The sequence below is a fragment of the Haemaphysalis longicornis genome, unplaced genomic scaffold (assembly GCF_048455015.1).
Source record: "Haemaphysalis longicornis isolate Haplotype H1 unplaced genomic scaffold, Haemaphysalis longicornis Haplotype H1 scaffold_7, whole genome shotgun sequence".
In the NCBI taxonomy this organism is placed as follows: Eukaryota; Metazoa; Arthropoda; class Arachnida; order Ixodida; family Ixodidae; genus Haemaphysalis; species Haemaphysalis longicornis.
Window position 1 is genome coordinate 57,058,241 of NW_027526422.1, and position 16,848 is coordinate 57,075,088.

The following is a 16,848-nucleotide window of genomic DNA, read 5'->3' on the forward strand; positions in this document are numbered from 1 at the left end:
TTTGAGTTTTCAGTTTGACACCTCCGATTGGTTGGTGTGACTGCTGAATCGTTTTTGTGGTTGTTGTTAGTTTGTTTGCTTTCCCCCCCCCCCCCCCCCCTCTTTGCTGTAGCTTCTGCAACGTGCGTCTGACGGAGTCCACTTATTGGCGCAACGCTCGTTTAGCTAGTTTTCCTAGATCTTTTTTCGGTTTCTTTGATTTCTCCGTCCTGTACTTTTGTGACCGCAAAGGAGCTGATGCCAGGAGACGTACGTTTGAAGGTGACGACCCGTCATGTGTACGGGAACAAAAAGCGTCATCTCCTAACCCAAAGTCGTGTGTGGTGCAACTTCGGGCCGCTCAACTGAGCCTGATGAAAATCATTTGCAGCTCGTATAGCGTCACCTGTCCCATTGCCTGACCAACTGCCTTCGGAGTCGAGTATGAGATAGTAGCGCACCAATAGTAGGTTCAAGAATCTATGTAGGTGGCCTTCTCTTGCCAGAGCTTCCCGAAGCAGTGTTTAATGCCCCTGGCATTTTACTTACCGTATATTGCCGCGTATTAGTCGACTCCGAAAATAAGTCGACCCCCCTAGTTTTCATTTCCGCCAACGCAAAAAAAAAATGACAAACAATTTCTGAAGGACCAAAAATACTGACTTTTATTCCCGCTGTGGATGCTGCGGGCGTAGCCCCGGCCGCCACTGCCGTCGCCGAGCGAACGAAACAACGCAAAAATATCAACAAGCGATTGTTGACAACCAAACAGCGACCAGTTCCAGAGCGGCTCGAAGCCTAAGCCTACTCGTCGCTGTCGTCGTCGCTCTCGTCGTCGTCGGAGGTGGCCGGCTCAAGCGGGGCCGAAATCGAACACTTCACAAAGGCGTCCCGCACCATGTCGTCGGGTAGGCCGTACCAGGCGTCGTTCACCCACTGGGCTACCGTGCTCAGGGTCGGGCGCTTCACACGGCCGGTGGGTGTTGTGGGTTTGTCCGCCTGTTTCATCCAGTCGTTGTACAGAGCACCGACGCGGTCCTTGAAGGGCTTGTTGAGGGATACGTCGATCGGCTGAAGCATCGACGTCATCCCCCCCGGTATTACGACAAGGTCGCACTCGGCGTTGGCCACAGCCTTCTTGACCCGGTCCGTCATGTGGCCGCGGAATGAGTCTAGCACAAGCATGCTCCGGGGCTTCAGCAGAGCTCCGGGACGCCTGCACCACACCATCCGAAACCATTCCAGCACGGTTTCTTCGTTGAAGAAACCCTTCTCGTTCACCCGCACAATGACCTTGGGCGGGAACGTCTCCTTCGGCAGGGTTTTACGTTTAAAAACAATGAAGGGTGGCAACTTGTGGCTGTCAGCCGTGCAGCACAACATGACGGTAAAGCGGTTGTGCTCATTCCCTGTTGTGAGGAGGCGGACCTGACGCTCTCCCTTTTCGGCGACGGTTCTCCTGCTCGGCATATCGAACCAGACTGGTGTTTGGTCGGCGTTGCCGATCTGGCCGAGCAGGAACCCCCGCCGCCGCCTCAGGTCCTCGACGTACCGCCGAAACTCGCGCCGCTTTTCATCGTACGACTCCGGCAGCTTTTGCGCAACCGTTGTGCGACGCCGGAGACTCAGCCCGTTACGCTTCATGAAGTTTGTTATCCATTTTTTGGATACTTTAAACTCCTCGCGGTGGATGTTTAGCTCAGTTGCGACGTCCCGCGACTTCATTTCAATGTCCTCGTAGGACACGCTGAGGCTTTCTTTCCTCTGCAGCTGTACCCACTCGAGTACCTTCTCTTCAACGACGGGGTAACGTCCCTGCTTCGGCCCGCGAAACGACCGACGCGTACCAGCGCACGCGAAGATGCGGTCTTTTTGCTGCCGCCATCCCCGAACACACTTTTCGGAGACGCCGAACTCTCGTTCTGCCGCGACGTTGTTGTTGTCTTCGGCAAACAAAATCACTTTGCGCTTGAATGCCGCGCTGTACTGGCGCCGAGCTTGCGGAGGCATTGCTGCGGCTGGTCAGGAAAGGTAATGCCTCAGCCGTACCACAGAACAGGGAGGATTTTTGACCTTGCCGCCTGCAACACAACACAAAGAGCGCTTCCCAAAATGGCGAGCGACTCATGTGACTGGCTAGTCTTGGCTAGATAAGGCTTCGTAGTGGCTCTAGTCGGCTCCAGAAACAACTTTTGAGCGGCGGCAAATTTGAATTTTTAGCGGATGGCAGCCCATGTCTAGGTCGACTCCGCGTATAAGTCGACCCCCCTAATTTTCGAAGGTCATTTTTAAAAAAAAAGGTCGACTTATACGCGGCAATATACGGTAGAAGCTGTCTTGTGCCGAGACACGTGTTCATTGTGCCTCCATTGTTGTCCTTGCAGGCGAGGCTACCACGCTAGCCGCCATTGCACACAGCCGTTCTCGTGACGGAGAGCCACACACCAACAATGTGGCCTTCTCGATTCGCAAGAACAAGAAGTCTCGAAACCACGTGGATCCTACGGTCATGGCTGAAGAGATGAGTGGCCATCGCGGCAGCGACTCCATTGACACCCTCCTTGCATACATCTACTCGGATGACAAGGGTGGCGCTCCGCACGGGGCCAACAGCAATGGGGGCAATGGCACGGCTGCCAGCAGCTCGGACAACCGCAAGGGCAAGAATGTGCGCAAAAGCACTCCCTCCTCCAACGCTGGCGGAGCCAAGAACTCCCTGTCGAGCCCGCCTCCGGACACGGCCGGCGACAAGGAGACGCAGCGGGGCCTCTCGGAGGACGTGGTCAACAACAACTTCGACTCGTCGCACCGCCGGGCGGTCTTCGAAGACGCCCCGCTGGTCGTTGGTGGCAGCCTGGGGGAAAAGGAGCGCTCCTTCTCGCCGAGCTTCTACTCAGACTATGGGATTGACACGGAGCCGGCGGGCAGCTACCGCGTGGACTTGTCGTCCTTCTCGGATGTCGACCAGATCCAGGAGTCCGAGTTCCGTCTAGTCACAAAGAAGCAGCGGCGGAGAGCCCAGCTAAAGAAGGCTTCCACCACGGCTTGCGAGGGCTTCCAGAGGCAGCTCGGTGCCGGAGGCGCCGCTCACGGAGCCACTGGCAACGGACCGGTTGAGGAGTCCTCGCGGAGGCCTGGCGGGCTGGACGGCCTGTCTGGACAGCAGCAGCAGCCGCCACGGGGTGGCACGCAGAGCATGCCGCAGGAGCCCCCCGCCACGGTGGCGGCGGGGGGCGGCCGCCAGCACAACTGCACAGAGTCGGCGCCGCCGTCGGAGCCGTCGTCTCCCGAAAACTCCGACCTGGACAGTGTTCACTCGCTGCCCGTGGGCGGCCACGCAAGTGCGGCCACGGCTGCCATTGCGCAGACATCGTACGCGGACATTGCTCGCATGTCTTGCCGGGCTCGGGGAGGAGGTGGGGCCAACGGCACAGCGGCGGCCGGTGTGGTGGCGGCGGTGGCCGAGAACCCGGTAGTGCCTTCGCAACCAGAGACACCAGTCGGGCCAACGAGTCAAGGGACGGAAGCGGTGGCAGTGGTGGAGGCGGCGGCTCCTCCCACCCCTCCCCCGGCTCCTCCCAGTAGGGTGGAGGAGGAGCGGGAGGAGCCTGCAGCTGGTGGGGATGGGTCGAGGAGCCCCCCGGTGGTGCTTCTCGACGATGGCGCCGCCCTGCCCGTGCCGCTGGGCGAGATCACCTTTGGCTTTGACGTCAATGAACAGCTGGTGCGCATGAGCCTGGACAGCCAGTTCCACAGTGTGCCTTCGGGGGGAGGAGGGACTGCTCGCGGGGAACGGGGAGAGCCTGTAGCTCCGGCGGCAAGAGCAGCGGCGGTGGCCTCTCCTCGCTTCAATGACGGCCGGCCGGAAGAGCTGGGCAGGTTCAACCACAGGGATGTGGTCGACTTCCTGGACTGGGGTGAGCCTTCCCTCTTTCCCTCCTTTTCCTGGGCTTCCAAGGGTGGGAAGCTGCTTGGCCGACCTTCCACTAGTTCTGGGCTGTAGGCCTGCGTATGCACTTTGAGGGATACTTTGGTTACCAAAGCTCTCGCAAATGGAGACTGATACGTGCCGGCAAACGGCGCGATAGCCGCCAGCTTGTCTTTGTTTAACGTGAGCAGGTAAGTATTAAGTGACAACCAATAGCCTGTGTCAAATTTCGGTAGATGGGAAGAGTGTCAGGTGGTGTAATTTAATTTGTGGCCCTTCACCATTACGTTGACCGGGAGAAAGTGTTGTTGCTAGGTTCAGTGGTTTAGATGGTTTAGCTCAGATGTTCTTGCAAAGTGATCTCTGTCTCTTAACAGCTTGTAGTTCAGTGGCACACCATCTTGCGTGCTCTGTGCCCTGTTTCACCAGTCCCACACTCGTGTGCTTGAGTATTGTCGAGGCTCTAACATCTTGTGCAGCCTGCTCTCCTGGTTACGTAGTCACGTTGCTGCATTTGAAATGACTGTGTAGCCTTGAGTGGGTCTGGCATTCTGCAGGGGCTGGAGTTGGCTCCCACCTCCTGGGCAGCATGCAAATGAAGCGTGGGGCTGGCAAAGACCAATAGACCACTTACAGTGAGCAGTTTGGCCTGCCTAAACCATATGGCACTAGCACCACACTCGACCACAGGCCGTGCCACGCTTGCAATATTGGTATCCGCAGTAGGCTGCCATGGCCTGCTGCAAAGTGCGTCATTAGCACAATGTCAAAGGCATGGGGAAAACCCATAATTTTGCGTTGTCGACACGGTTGGACCTCGTATTAGCCATTGCAAAATGGAACAACATTTGGAAGCGCTGCAATGTACGGAAACGTGAAATCCCCAGTGTTGCTGCCGCTAGCGTGACTAGATCATTGACTCCCCTTTTTTGGTTCCCTCCTATACCTGGTGTGTTGCCCTAATTATGACAGGTAGGGCAGACGAAGTGTGAAAAAGCACTGAAAAAAGTTTGCATTTGTCGATTACTGCGGCTCAGGATGTAGGTATGTTCTCAGTTTGCACCCTGTGCCAGCATTACGTGTGTTGTGAAAGCCACTCAAGGACACCAGTGGATGTGAAATCTTGGGTGATACATTTTACTGTGCAAGTCTTGCTAACGGTGAAGCAGATTAGCCTAACAGGACGATGCAAACTAGGCGCTCCCCATTTTCTTCTTGTCGTCCTGTTTCCTGCGCTGTTTGCAACTCGGCTATGGGCCAACTGGCCTGCCTGCAATCCATGTATTAGTTCGTCCACAGTGGTAACTGATTTAAGACATTCACCATAGCCTAAGTATACTTGTCTTTGAGCACCCGATAAAGCAAACGTTGGGGTAGTAACACAACCGTGTTTGCACGATTCTAGCTCAAGGATGCAAGACATGACACCACGTACCTGGCAGAACACATTTTATTTGATTCGTGCAACTGTGGCAGCAAAGATCTTTTGTGGTTCATAAACGTGCTTAAGTGCCTTGACTTTCATAATTTCAGATGTGACAGGCTCTTGGTTCATTCGCAGCTCCTTTATGAATTGCGCCAAAAATCCTTCAAGTTCCAAACATCCAAGCTCAGGGCCGGTGAAGCCTGCATGAAAATGAGGCCTTGCTTTGTTTATGCCAATCGTGCACTCGTCTCTGGGACGCCTATAACGTGTATGATGCCGCTCAGTTCCCCTCACTGTTGGCAAGTAAAATTTCCTGCACTTGAAGAACCACGCTTTATTGGACTTATGCAAATTTGCTGCCCTCTGTCGGAGCCAAAGCGAACCCTCCTTTCGGCGTCATGTTAAAGGAGCCATGAAGAGAAAACACAAGTTAGAATCATGCTGACACCACTTTTAACATAAACTTCGCTCAAATAAGCTACATAATTAGGAAAAACGGGAATGGTCATGCGACCCACCAGCTCATTTCCCGCAACAGAACCTATGATGTCACATGAGCTAAGCTCTGCGATTGGCGGAGGCTGGCAGAAGCAGACGCAAATTAGGTAGAGCTTACAAACTAGACGAACGAGCGATTTGCGCTTAAATTTAGGGCACATTCTTTACAAAGCAATAAGAATGATGGGACAAACAGTGGAAGTTACGAAAGCACATGTAAACATAGAAGTACTGATGCGTTCTGCTGTTCGTACTGCGCACAGCATGCTTGGTTTAGCTGCACAGCACTACGGTGCTTGGGGTTGTCTCAGACGACACTGGCCGATTGACGCAAGCAACGGTGTCTTACGTGACCCCATTTGTCGAGCGAGCACTGTTTCAGGGAACGAATATTTTCTCCCAGAACAAAAACAAGCCAGGTCTAAATGCGGGCAAAAACAAACCAAACGCTTGCCACGGTATAGTGGCACCATCTAGGTTACGGAACGTAAAGAAACGCGGGAACAAACCAACACCGCTGTACAGGGTGGAGCAGGGTGTCTAGCGACCGGGAAAACCGGGAAAACCGGGAAAAGTCAGGGAATTTTGAGCCACCGGGAAAAGTCAGGAAATTGTCAGGGAATTTTTGAATCAAGTAGTACCAGTCAGGGAAAACCACTTTGGGGCCAGCCCACACAGTTTTAGAATAGGGGAAACCAGTGTTGGAGGCCCCCAAGAAGTTACCGAACACAACACGTTCGCGCGCGACGAAAGCGTAAACCGCATGAAATGCTTTTTGGTTTTTCTGCAAGGGAAAACGCGGCGCGTACGCCCGAGGCGCGCTGATGCCGCCACGCAAACCACCCGCACGGTGCGTGCCGAGCGGTAGGCGTTGGCAACATGGCGGCAGCACCGGCCGCGGAGTCGTTCGGTAGCTCCAACGGCCGCTTCTAACCGCTCTTTAAAATGTTACTCAAGGCACAAACGCACTTGCTTGTGCAGGAAAGGAGCCACCGCAGGCACGAAATCGTCGACGCGGCCGTGAAAATACCGCGCACGAATCGCGTGCAGAAACTCGCCGTGCGGTTCATGCAGCTGGCTTAGGTTGCTGGGTGCATTTGCGGCAGAGGGACGTCTAGGTGGTGCCCAAATCGCACGCAAAACGGGCTTTTTTTTAGCGAATTTTAAAAGGCAGTGTTTTTGGGAGCTAATCTTGAAAGAACTTCCTTATGACATCAGGAGCCAGAATTACATAATCAAAAAGGAACATGGTTTAGCGCGAACCCAGTGAACCGCATGGGGTGTTTTCTGCTCGCGAAAACGCGCCGCGACCGTCACAGGTGCGCTGACGCTGCCGCGGAACTAAAGTTCCTTTATATATAGCTATATATATAGCTTATATATATAGCTATATAGAGGAACTCTGTGCGGAACTGCCCGCACGCTGCGCGGGGTGCTGCCGGCGGCGGCAACATGGCGGTGGCTTCGACCGCGAAGTGGTGACGGGAGTTCGAGCGACCGCTTCTAAGCGCTCTCTATAATGCCGCACAAGGCACGCACGAAGTTGCTTGTGAGGTAAAAGAGCTTATAATGTGGGAGAAAATGGTACAATAAAACATCATCCGCGCCGCTACTGAAAGGGCCCATGCAATACCTGCCGGCGTGGTAAGCCTTAACATCTCTGGCGGAGCCAGCCGGCTGCCTCGAGAGCTTCGAAACTGCCGCCATGAGGCGCGCGGCTCCCCATTGGCTCAAGTCGTCAGGCTCCTCCCACTGCCGCGCGCGACGCGCGTCATTTTCTGAGCGAGGCAGAAGCTGCCGCGCGCGCGAATCGTCGACGCGGGCGTCAAAAAATCGCACGCACAACGCACCATGCTGTTCACGTCGCATGTCAAGCCAGGACAATCAAGAAAAAAAGCAAAAGGTGCTTGCTGAAGCGCAACTTGAAGCTTCTATCCCGCAAGATGAAATAAACTATCTAAAGCCGTAACTGAAGGCAAGCAAACCTCAAACAACAAACTGCAATTAATCAAAGTGGATTTTGAGAATTAGGGCACTTGCAACAAATGTGTTTTTCCGTATGATAGAATGTGTTTTCTCTACGCTTTTTATATGCTTCACGGACCGTTTCCACAAAATGGCGCGTGTTGTATTGGTCAGGGAATTTCAACTAAAATGGTCATGGAAAACCTGGAAAAGTCAGGGAAATTGAATTGGGCAATTTGCTAGACACCCTGGTGGAGACAACCTTTGAACGGTCCCGTGCCGCCGCAATTGGGCCAACGGGCTCAGCGCGTTATTCTTTTCGTTTCCCACGAGACCTAGCAACGCGAAACAGACAATATGATTCAAACTTCTTCAGTAAACTGCGTTGCGGCGATAATTTTAGCGCGGTTTTGACACAATGACTTGCTTCGGCGGCGAGCGAGCAACCGAAAATGGCGGCGCCAGCGTATACGTGTCTCTACCCTGTACGGCGGATGCGTGAATGAAGGTACTCTAGGCTGCAGAGCGGTCGGTTCCTGTGATGTCATTTGGGACCACGAAAACGCACGATTGAGCGGGAAAATCAAAATTTTAACCTAAATTGTTTAATTTCTCAGTGAATAAAGCACCGTTTGTATCCGGACAAGCGCTGGGGGCACTATAAAACACGAAATCTTTCGAATAAAACCAACTTGCATTTTCTCTTCATGGCTCCTTTAAAGGGTAGTCGCTGATACACGTACATAGACGTGCTACACGTGCGTTACTTTGTGCCGTATTGACTCGCTGCCCACCTCGTGCTGTTTGTTCCCACATGACTGATGAATGGTGTGCGGACTTGTCAGTGTTTTCCCGGTTCCCGTATGGCTTCACAGAGACGTATGATGCGTCCAAAATGAAATCGCAGTGGCACCAAGAACGGAGTTACAGGTTTGCCAGCGGATCAAAGAAATCTTCAGTGTAGTGTTGTGAACAAACTTGAGTTGTCCAGACGTTAAAGGGGCCATGCAGACAAAATAAGTTTTTTTAGATGCAAGGCATCTCTTACACTCGGCCTGTCCCTCCATCCATCCGGCATCCGTCCGCAACCCTCCTCCTTTCCCCTCGCCCGCCAGCTGCGTTAGCACATTCTCCTCGCCATGCCAGCTGTGCGTTGGTGCACATGCGTGTCTCTCTCTCATCACTCACTCTCGCAGAGCGGCTATATAACTGCGGTATCTGCAGCGCGCTCCTCAGTCGCTCTTGCTGCTACTGCTCCGACTGCTGCTCCGATGAGTTGAAATGGACACTAACATGCCCGCTACCGCGTTGGCTGACGCAACCATAACCAGCTCCAGCCAATGCGCTAACAGAAATGCCAGCGCCAGCGAAGTCGGCGAGGGATGACGCCAACCGTAACCAGCGGGGGTCGTGCATAGACCTAGTCTTCGCTAATTGCAAGATTGAACCCTTACTACAACAACCCCTGACTGTGCACTTTACAGATCACAAAGTAATCATACTCAAGGCACAGTGGTACCCACCTAAATCGCCCAAATAAAGACGGTCTTTACGTAATTGGAAATCTACGTGTGATCGAGCATCATTTAAGGTTCGCTACACTTCAACCACATTTGGGTAACCAACATAACGGAAATGCGAATTGAACCCCGTGAGATGCCTTGCATCACCCCAGGGTTACCCTTGCGGAAGATGGTGGCAATTTTTATTCGATAGATTTGGTGTTATATAGTGCCCCCAGCGCTTGTACGGCAGCAAGCGATGCTTTTGATTGTCCCGCCAAATCGCGTTTCGTTGTGTTAAATTCGTGGTGCAGAACATTAAATTCACATGGTCATGGGCTGTGCCCCGAACCTATAGCGACCTAAAACATGCCAAATCACCATTATTAAAAACACAAAATTGAGCAAAAATTTTGCCATAAAAAATTAACAACGTCGACCCGCTGGGGCTCGAACCCAGGCCATCAGTGCCAGCACCCAGAACTCTACCTCAAGGCCACAGAGCCCGAACGGCAGGTTTCTTTCAACAGGAGTTGAATAGAATAGCGTGCACAGTGACATCACACTTCGCGTGGGGCGCTTTAGTGTGCTGTTTAGTCTGCAGTGGCCTGCAGAACGCCTTGTTTACCAGCAGTCCTCCTAGATGGTGCCACCATACTGCGCAGAACCGCTCTGCGCCCTTGCTTTTTTTCTGGCCGTATCTGCACCTGGCTTGTTCTTGTTACCGTAGGTAGTAATCGTTTCGCAAAATATGGGGTATGCTCGACAAACAGGTTCACGTTGAACAATGTCTCTTACGCCTTTCGGCCAGTGTCATCTGAGACAACCCCAAAGCGCTGGACTGCTGTGCAGCTATAACAAGCATAGTGCGCACAGTACCAACAGCAGTGTGCACTGGTACTTCTATGTTTATGTGTACACCAAGGCATGGCAGATTGCCATGAGAAGGGACCCATCCATTTAAAGGGGGCATGCACACCAAACACGTTTGGTTCATTCGAAAGATTCCCTCGTTAGAACCGTACTGACACCACTTTTAACGTAAACTTCTCTCAAATAAGCTATATAATTAGGGAAAAAGGGAGTAGCCATGCGACTCACTAGCTCCTCTCCCGCACTAGAACATATGACTAATATGCACAGCTGTGCAATTGGCTGAGGCTGGCAAAGCAAACGCAAGTTAGGCAGGGCTTATAAGCTTGCAGAATGAGCTATTTTCGCTTAAATGTAATTCATTTTGTAGCTGCAAGAATGGTGGGGTAAACAATGAAAGTTACTGAAGTACGCGTAAACATCAGTAACCTCTTACGAGGCATAATGCTGAACCAGTCGAGGAATGGATGCGCCAAAATTTACTCGTGTGATGTTGACACATCGTTTTGGATTGGATTGAGTTGGATCTGGGGAGGAGTTAAGTGTTCGCGGTGATGCCGCTGGCCTCTTTGAAGCCGGTTTTGATTTTGAGTGCAGTTTTAATGCTCACAAATTTAAAGGCTGCTTTTAGCGGGGAGAAAATGCGCGTTAGAATTGCGCAAACACGACAGTGATGCGGCTTCCTGTGTGTTTGTGGTGACTAGTTTATTAGATGTGCAGTTATTTCATGTTTTATTTGTTTCAGCATGCAGATGTAACTGCTGGAAAACTTGTAATAATGCACATGTTGTGCAAAGAGATTTGGATACTCGTAGTAGGGCGACACCCACATTTCAAGCCAATACTTCAGGAGAAAACAAAAGTTTAGCTGGCAGCTACATTTCACAGAAGGGTAGTCATGGTCTGGTGCAAGAAGGGACTGTTCCATGCGGTAGTCATGGTGTTAGCTGTCTCTTTCACTTTGACCCTTTTTGCGGACAGGCCACACTTCTCAGCATTTGCACATTCTTTTGGCTTATAGCCAGTTGTTTAGACTCCTTTTCACGTAACCAGGTGGCGGCAGGTGCATCCCACTGCCTCTGGCGTTCCTCTCGCATGGTGGCCGTCTTTAGTTTCTCAGCCAGGCATTTTAATTAAATGAGGCAGTGTGAGCACTGAGTGGCCTACTGAAGGCAGTGGGCAGTGAAGCGGAGCAGTGGGGGTAACTCCGAATGGGAGCGAGTGAAAGTGTTGTGTGCTGCTGTAAATGTTCCGAGGTTGCGTACATCAGCAAAAAAATGGGTGAAAAATCATTCGGGTCTGTGCAATACGAAGAACAAACTTGTCATGCAAGGGCCTAGACAGCAAAAAAAGATTTTTCTCTGTTTCTGTTTCTCTTGTGGATTTGCAAAACGATAAACGCACGTGTTAAAGATTTTGGCTCGCACTAATTTTGCACAGTGGTCTAAACTAAACCGTGACCCTCCAGTGGCCGTGCATGGCACAGGAAAAATGAAGCAGTTTTGAGCCAGAGCTGGCAACCAACCGGAGAATAAAGAAAGCATTGGGAGCAAAATAGTTGCTTGTTTGATGTCTGTGTTTCTTCGATTTGTTAAGATTCTTCAGGGCACCTTACATGCCATCTTAAACTTGCCTTGTTCTTTGCATCTGATGGGTTTGTTCTTCCTGGCTTGGCTGGGACAAAGTGTGCTTGCTCCCTTCATCGTTCCTTATGTTGTTCTCTTCAATTTTACAGAGTGGGTTAGAGCATCCCAGGGCATCGAAAAAGGCAAGTGTCTTTTCTTTCAACACCTATTAGCTGTGCAGCACATGGACAATCTACTGCTTCAAAAAATTGTCTCCATTTGAGTGTTATTTGTGAAAGCATGTGCCAGTGGAGATGATGGCTGCTGTGATTGTCTCTGGTCAATCCCCTTAAGTGTATGTGGGTGGGTAGGTTGGTGATGATGCCAAATGGATGTAGGCAAACCGGCTGCGAGATTCTGATGGCTGCTGTCATTGCCACCGGCCAACCCGCTAGAGTGTTGTGTGTTGTTAGGCGTATGTTTTCATCCTGAAGGTTTGATGACCTTAACATTACAATGTGCCAGGTACATCACTCGTACATCAGGTTGTGGGTACGGCTTGTTCACATTTTAGACTAAGCGTAACTCAGACCATCTTGTACCCAAAGAGGACTTCAAATTGCCTCGCACCAGCATTCACAGCCATATTACCTGTATGAGCCAATGAGAACATTAAGCCAAAAATTAATGCATCTGCATTTGGAGCCAGTGTAATTCATGGTACCACCATAGGTACACCTCTGACTGCCTCGCACCAGCATTCACAGCCGTATAACCTGTATGAGCCGATGTGAACATTAAGACAAAAATTAACAGCATTTGGAGCTAGTGTAATTCATGGTACCATCATAGGTACACCTCTGACACTGCATTTTCACTGGAAAGCCATCTGGTGCTTTTGCACGGATTTTCTTCAAATGCCATATTAAGCACACAATAAATATTCAGGGCAAAGGTGCAACGTGGCTGTCTGAATTCTATGAATAATGAAAATTAGTGGCATTCTTTGGTTCGTCTTATAAAAAGGGAATATCTCTAGAAGGGTGGTTTCACTGAACGAAAGTTAGTTACCACAGTAACAATACAGTGCGAGTGTAGAATAAACAGCCGTGCAACACAAAATTAAGTCTGTGGCTTTTGCAATTCTGTTAGAGCAACCTGCTGGAATGGTTGTCCACTAAAGTGAGCTTCGCAGGAGCTGCCTTAATAAAGGTTGCTGTAATGGTTGAACGCAGCTGTTCAGCACTCTTAATTTTGCTTGTGAGAAGGCTAAGCTTGGTTTATTACACCGAAATGCATTGGGACAATGTTGCCGAAGAAGTTGTGGGATGTGTGCTGGGCTGTAATGAATGAAGAGATGCAGGATAATGGGGCCAACTTCTTCCTTCGTTGCAGTGCGAGTTGATGTGATAGGAATAAAATATGACACTCCGCTCCACTTCAAAAAAAATGCAAATGTGAAGTGGATTGCTCCACTAAGGCACTTGTGTGGTGCGTGATTGAAGGAGAGACAGCTTTTTTGTGGCAGTTTTGTGTGATATACAGTTGAACCCCGTTAGAACGAAGTAGTATCAGGGCCTCACATTAATTTATATCCTATATTCGTTGTAACTGTAGCGTAAACAATCGCCTCAACAAATCGGCAATCTAGCCCATGCAAATCCTAGATAAGAAAACACGTTATTCTAGGCTTCGAACCCACTATAAATGAGGTGATCCTTATTGTCCTTGTGGCATTCAAGTGGGTCGAAACATCAGAACATGAAATTGCAACAGCACAAAGTTCGTTTGACAAAACAGGCCTGCTTTTTTTATTTATTTGGAGAAGGATGCGATCATTGTCTGGGGGCTTTTTCCCCGCAAACCAAAGATTTCTTTGTTGCAGTTGATATCGCGTGCGGCTCTCACAGTTTCGGTTTCATTATAAAAACAGTGTCGTGAAGCATGACCAACCAAAGTTCGTGTTTAGTTTGCTATAGCCAATAATTCGCTATATCCATGTTTGTTATGTAGAGGTTCTACTGTAGCTGGTTGTCCCCCCTACAGTTGCGCTAACTGTGCTCCGTGTTCCACTGTTGTCATTGCAGAGGGCTCGGCGGATTCAAAGCCCAGGGTCCTGTACTACTACTGTGATTCGTCGTCCACCGGCCCACGGCAACGGCAGAACAGCTAGTTTGTGTGTGCGCACGGTGCCTGGGGTGCGGAGGCAGTAGTGACAGTTGTGCTTAGCAGCTGCAGAGACCGCCGCGCTTTGCCAATTCCTTCCCCCGCTGCCCGGACCAGCACGAGGTCCGCCCCAGTCTCGGTTCAATGGCTTGGCCTCCCGCAAAGTCTTCCGCTGCCTTCGGCCCTCCCGTCGCCGCCACCTCATCGGCCGGGGCTGCTGGAGCGTGCAGCAGCAGCTCTCGTCCAGCTTGTGCACTCAGCCGCTGCTTTCCCCCGCCCCTCCCAGCCGAGCTGGTCGTCGCGAGGTAATACGGCGCTGACTTGGCCTCCCCACAAACGTTGCCGACGAAGTAGTGTGTTTTGTGATTCTGTGATGGATGCAGCAAAAAGTGGCTATGCATAGACCTGCTGGTGATGCCCCTGAAACCATCTTTCGAACGAAGAACAGCTGGTAAAATTATCTCTGCAGTGTGCGCGCGCGCAGTGTGGAGTACATTGTGGCCTGCCCGTCTCCCCTCATGCCACCCTGCTCTGTGGGGGGAGGAGACTAAGCACTTGCTCACTCGGACACTGCAAGGACTGCCGCTTGTTGTTGTTGCTCTCTAAATCCTGTTCTTGAAAGGACAACCTCTCCGTTGAGGAAGTGACTCTTTGAGATAGCGTGCGTCTTCTCGGAACTGCAGAGTGCCGTTGGTGAGCCTGCGAGGAGAACGGCTGGCATGGTGGGCAGTGTGGACAATGCCCAGTGGCACTGATCTGTGTGTGGCAGACTGCTTAGGATAAATTTGGGTGCACAGCGCTGTGACTCTAAGGACGTGACTGTTCAAGAAATGTTTGAAAAGAAAGTGGGGGAAAGGGCGTCGTCATCATGAGTGAGAAGAAGACAAACTTGGTTTGTGCAGAAGCTGTCAAAATGCAAGTTTCTTGTGTGCGCTGAAAAGGGCTGGGGTCTGCTGCGTGATGTGTGTGCTAAATACCAGGCCAACTTGCGTGCTCATGACCCTGTAATTGTGCGTTACTTTATACTCATGCGGCACTTTAGGAAATGTTGTGATGTTTATCTTTTTTTTTAAAAGCGAGATTGACTGTCACTGGACTGCTGCCGAAATCGTTCATTGGTGGGGGTTGAAACAAAGTTGGTGGGGCCAGGAAGGAAACAGTTTGTCAAGTGGGGAGCCTGGTCTCCTCTCTCAAGATCACCGCGTGAAACAGTTCAGTATTCAAGTACCAGTTGTACTATCCTATGCACAAAGTGTGCAGTCTGTACATGTTAACAAAATTTCAAGCTTGTGCCACATTGATGCTTTGAAGTTTGGTCCCTGACTACTTGCTTAATTGTTGGTCTGAGTTTTATGCACAGGTCAAGCCTGTCCCCCCCTTTTTTTTTTTCGTTTGTGTGTGTGTGCTTGACAACGTTGTGATGACTTGACACATTTTATGCTCCCCCCCCCCCCTGACCCCCTCCTAGAGTCTGTCGGCATCATTTCGTGAGATGGTGTGGCACTTTATTTATTATATAATTATTGTTATGATAGTTGAAACTCACTGGCCATCCAAGGGGAAGTGCTTATTGCTGTGGGGTTATGTACGGTTTTGCTTTCTTTCTCAGAGTTACCCATTGTGATGGAACAAAAATAGGTCAGGGTAATGAAGATTTGTTGCTTGTTCCCAATTCTCTGTTGTTTCTACAGGGTGTAGCGCAGAGAAACAAATCGCACTCCCACCCTCGGCCAACATATCGGTGCGAGATAATCGGTCAGCGTGGTTCTTACGAGTGTCTGGTTCGGGTGCCAGCATCTCTGGAAAGGACGAGGATGATGTGTAGCTGTGAATCGCTGGTCGCGGATGTTGGAAGAGGAGGGAAGAACGACGCTACTCCTCAGTTTGTAACATCGCGCGAGTTCTTGGCATTGCCGGCTTGGTCCAAAAGTCTCCCTGCACTTGTTTATCATGCAAGTCATCCTTGGGGCGTGAAAGATGCTTTGGGCCGTACTGTGCCTCGCTCACGTAAAATAAGAGAAGCATAATAGTTTTGTTTGTTCTGTTTTTCAACGTTGTCCGAGAGGGAGTTACATGAACGTCTGAGGTTTTCACTAGTCTAACGAAGAGTGATTTAAAGGAGGCGTATCGGTGAAAATGATGCGAGGTGAACAGTGCATAAAGAGATGTCTTATTGTGTGTGCGTCCGTGCGTGCGTGTGTGTGTGTGTGTGGTGCGGGCTGCCCGTGCGTTTGTTTTTTGTTCCGACAGGGCTGAAGTTTCACAAGTTTTCCGAATGCGAAAATGTGCGTGTGGAAACACTCCGGTCTGCATCAGCGGCAAGAACGCCAAAATGTGTTTCATCCTGCCCCCGTAAAAGGTAATTTGTATGCAAGGACAGACCACGAGCAAAACCGGATTTGTTTTTACGGTCCCCCACCCACTGCTTTCCTGTTTAATCGGTCAAGCCTGTTCGCTGAACATTCCACATTCGAATCGGGCTACGAGCGCGGACGTGCGCTTGCCGGAGTGTTGGCGTGCCCGTCGCAACCTTGAGCAGTGTTTACCGGCGCTGTGTACTTGACCTCGCCCAAAGGTCGTGACCTGCTCACGGCCTCTCCATTTGTTTGGTCCTGTTCCCCCGCGCAGCAACGACAGTCCCCTTGCCCGGATCCCATCGCATTTGTGGAGGGGATGAACGGGCCCAAAAGGAAGTGCAATGAAATAAAAACAGTTGCTTGAAGAGTTTAATTGCATTAACACGGTGTTATTTTACTGAGTTGCACTTGCGGCCACTGGTGAAACCGGGCCCTTTTCCCAGCACTGCTGTTTTTTTGACAGTGAAGCTGTTTAGCAAATCCTAATTTTTCATGTCCGCAGTTGAGAATACCAAGAAATTGTCGAACGCGCGCTCGTAAGCACGGGCCTCGCGGCCACAGGGCGGTAGTTAAAAAACCAAATGCGAGC

The 16,848-nt window shown here is 50.9% G+C and overlaps 1 protein-coding gene across 2 annotated transcripts in view; it reads left to right on the forward strand.

Moving 5' to 3' along the window:
- Nucleotides 1–16,641, forward strand: part of LOC144145717 (uncharacterized) — a 36,395-nt gene extending 19,754 nt beyond the window's left edge. For both annotated transcript variants that reach the window (XM_077677411.1, XM_077677412.1), the window contains exons 5-7: nt 2,364–3,896; nt 11,907–11,939; nt 13,824–16,641. In XM_077677411.1, coding sequence (XP_077533537.1) covers nt 2,364–3,896; nt 11,907–11,939; nt 13,824–13,909 — 1,652 coding nt within the window. In that variant the 3' untranslated portion in view covers nt 13,910–16,641. The remainder of the gene's footprint in view (nt 1–2,363; nt 3,897–11,906; nt 11,940–13,823) is intronic.
- Nucleotides 16,642–16,848: the final 207 nt, after the last annotated feature.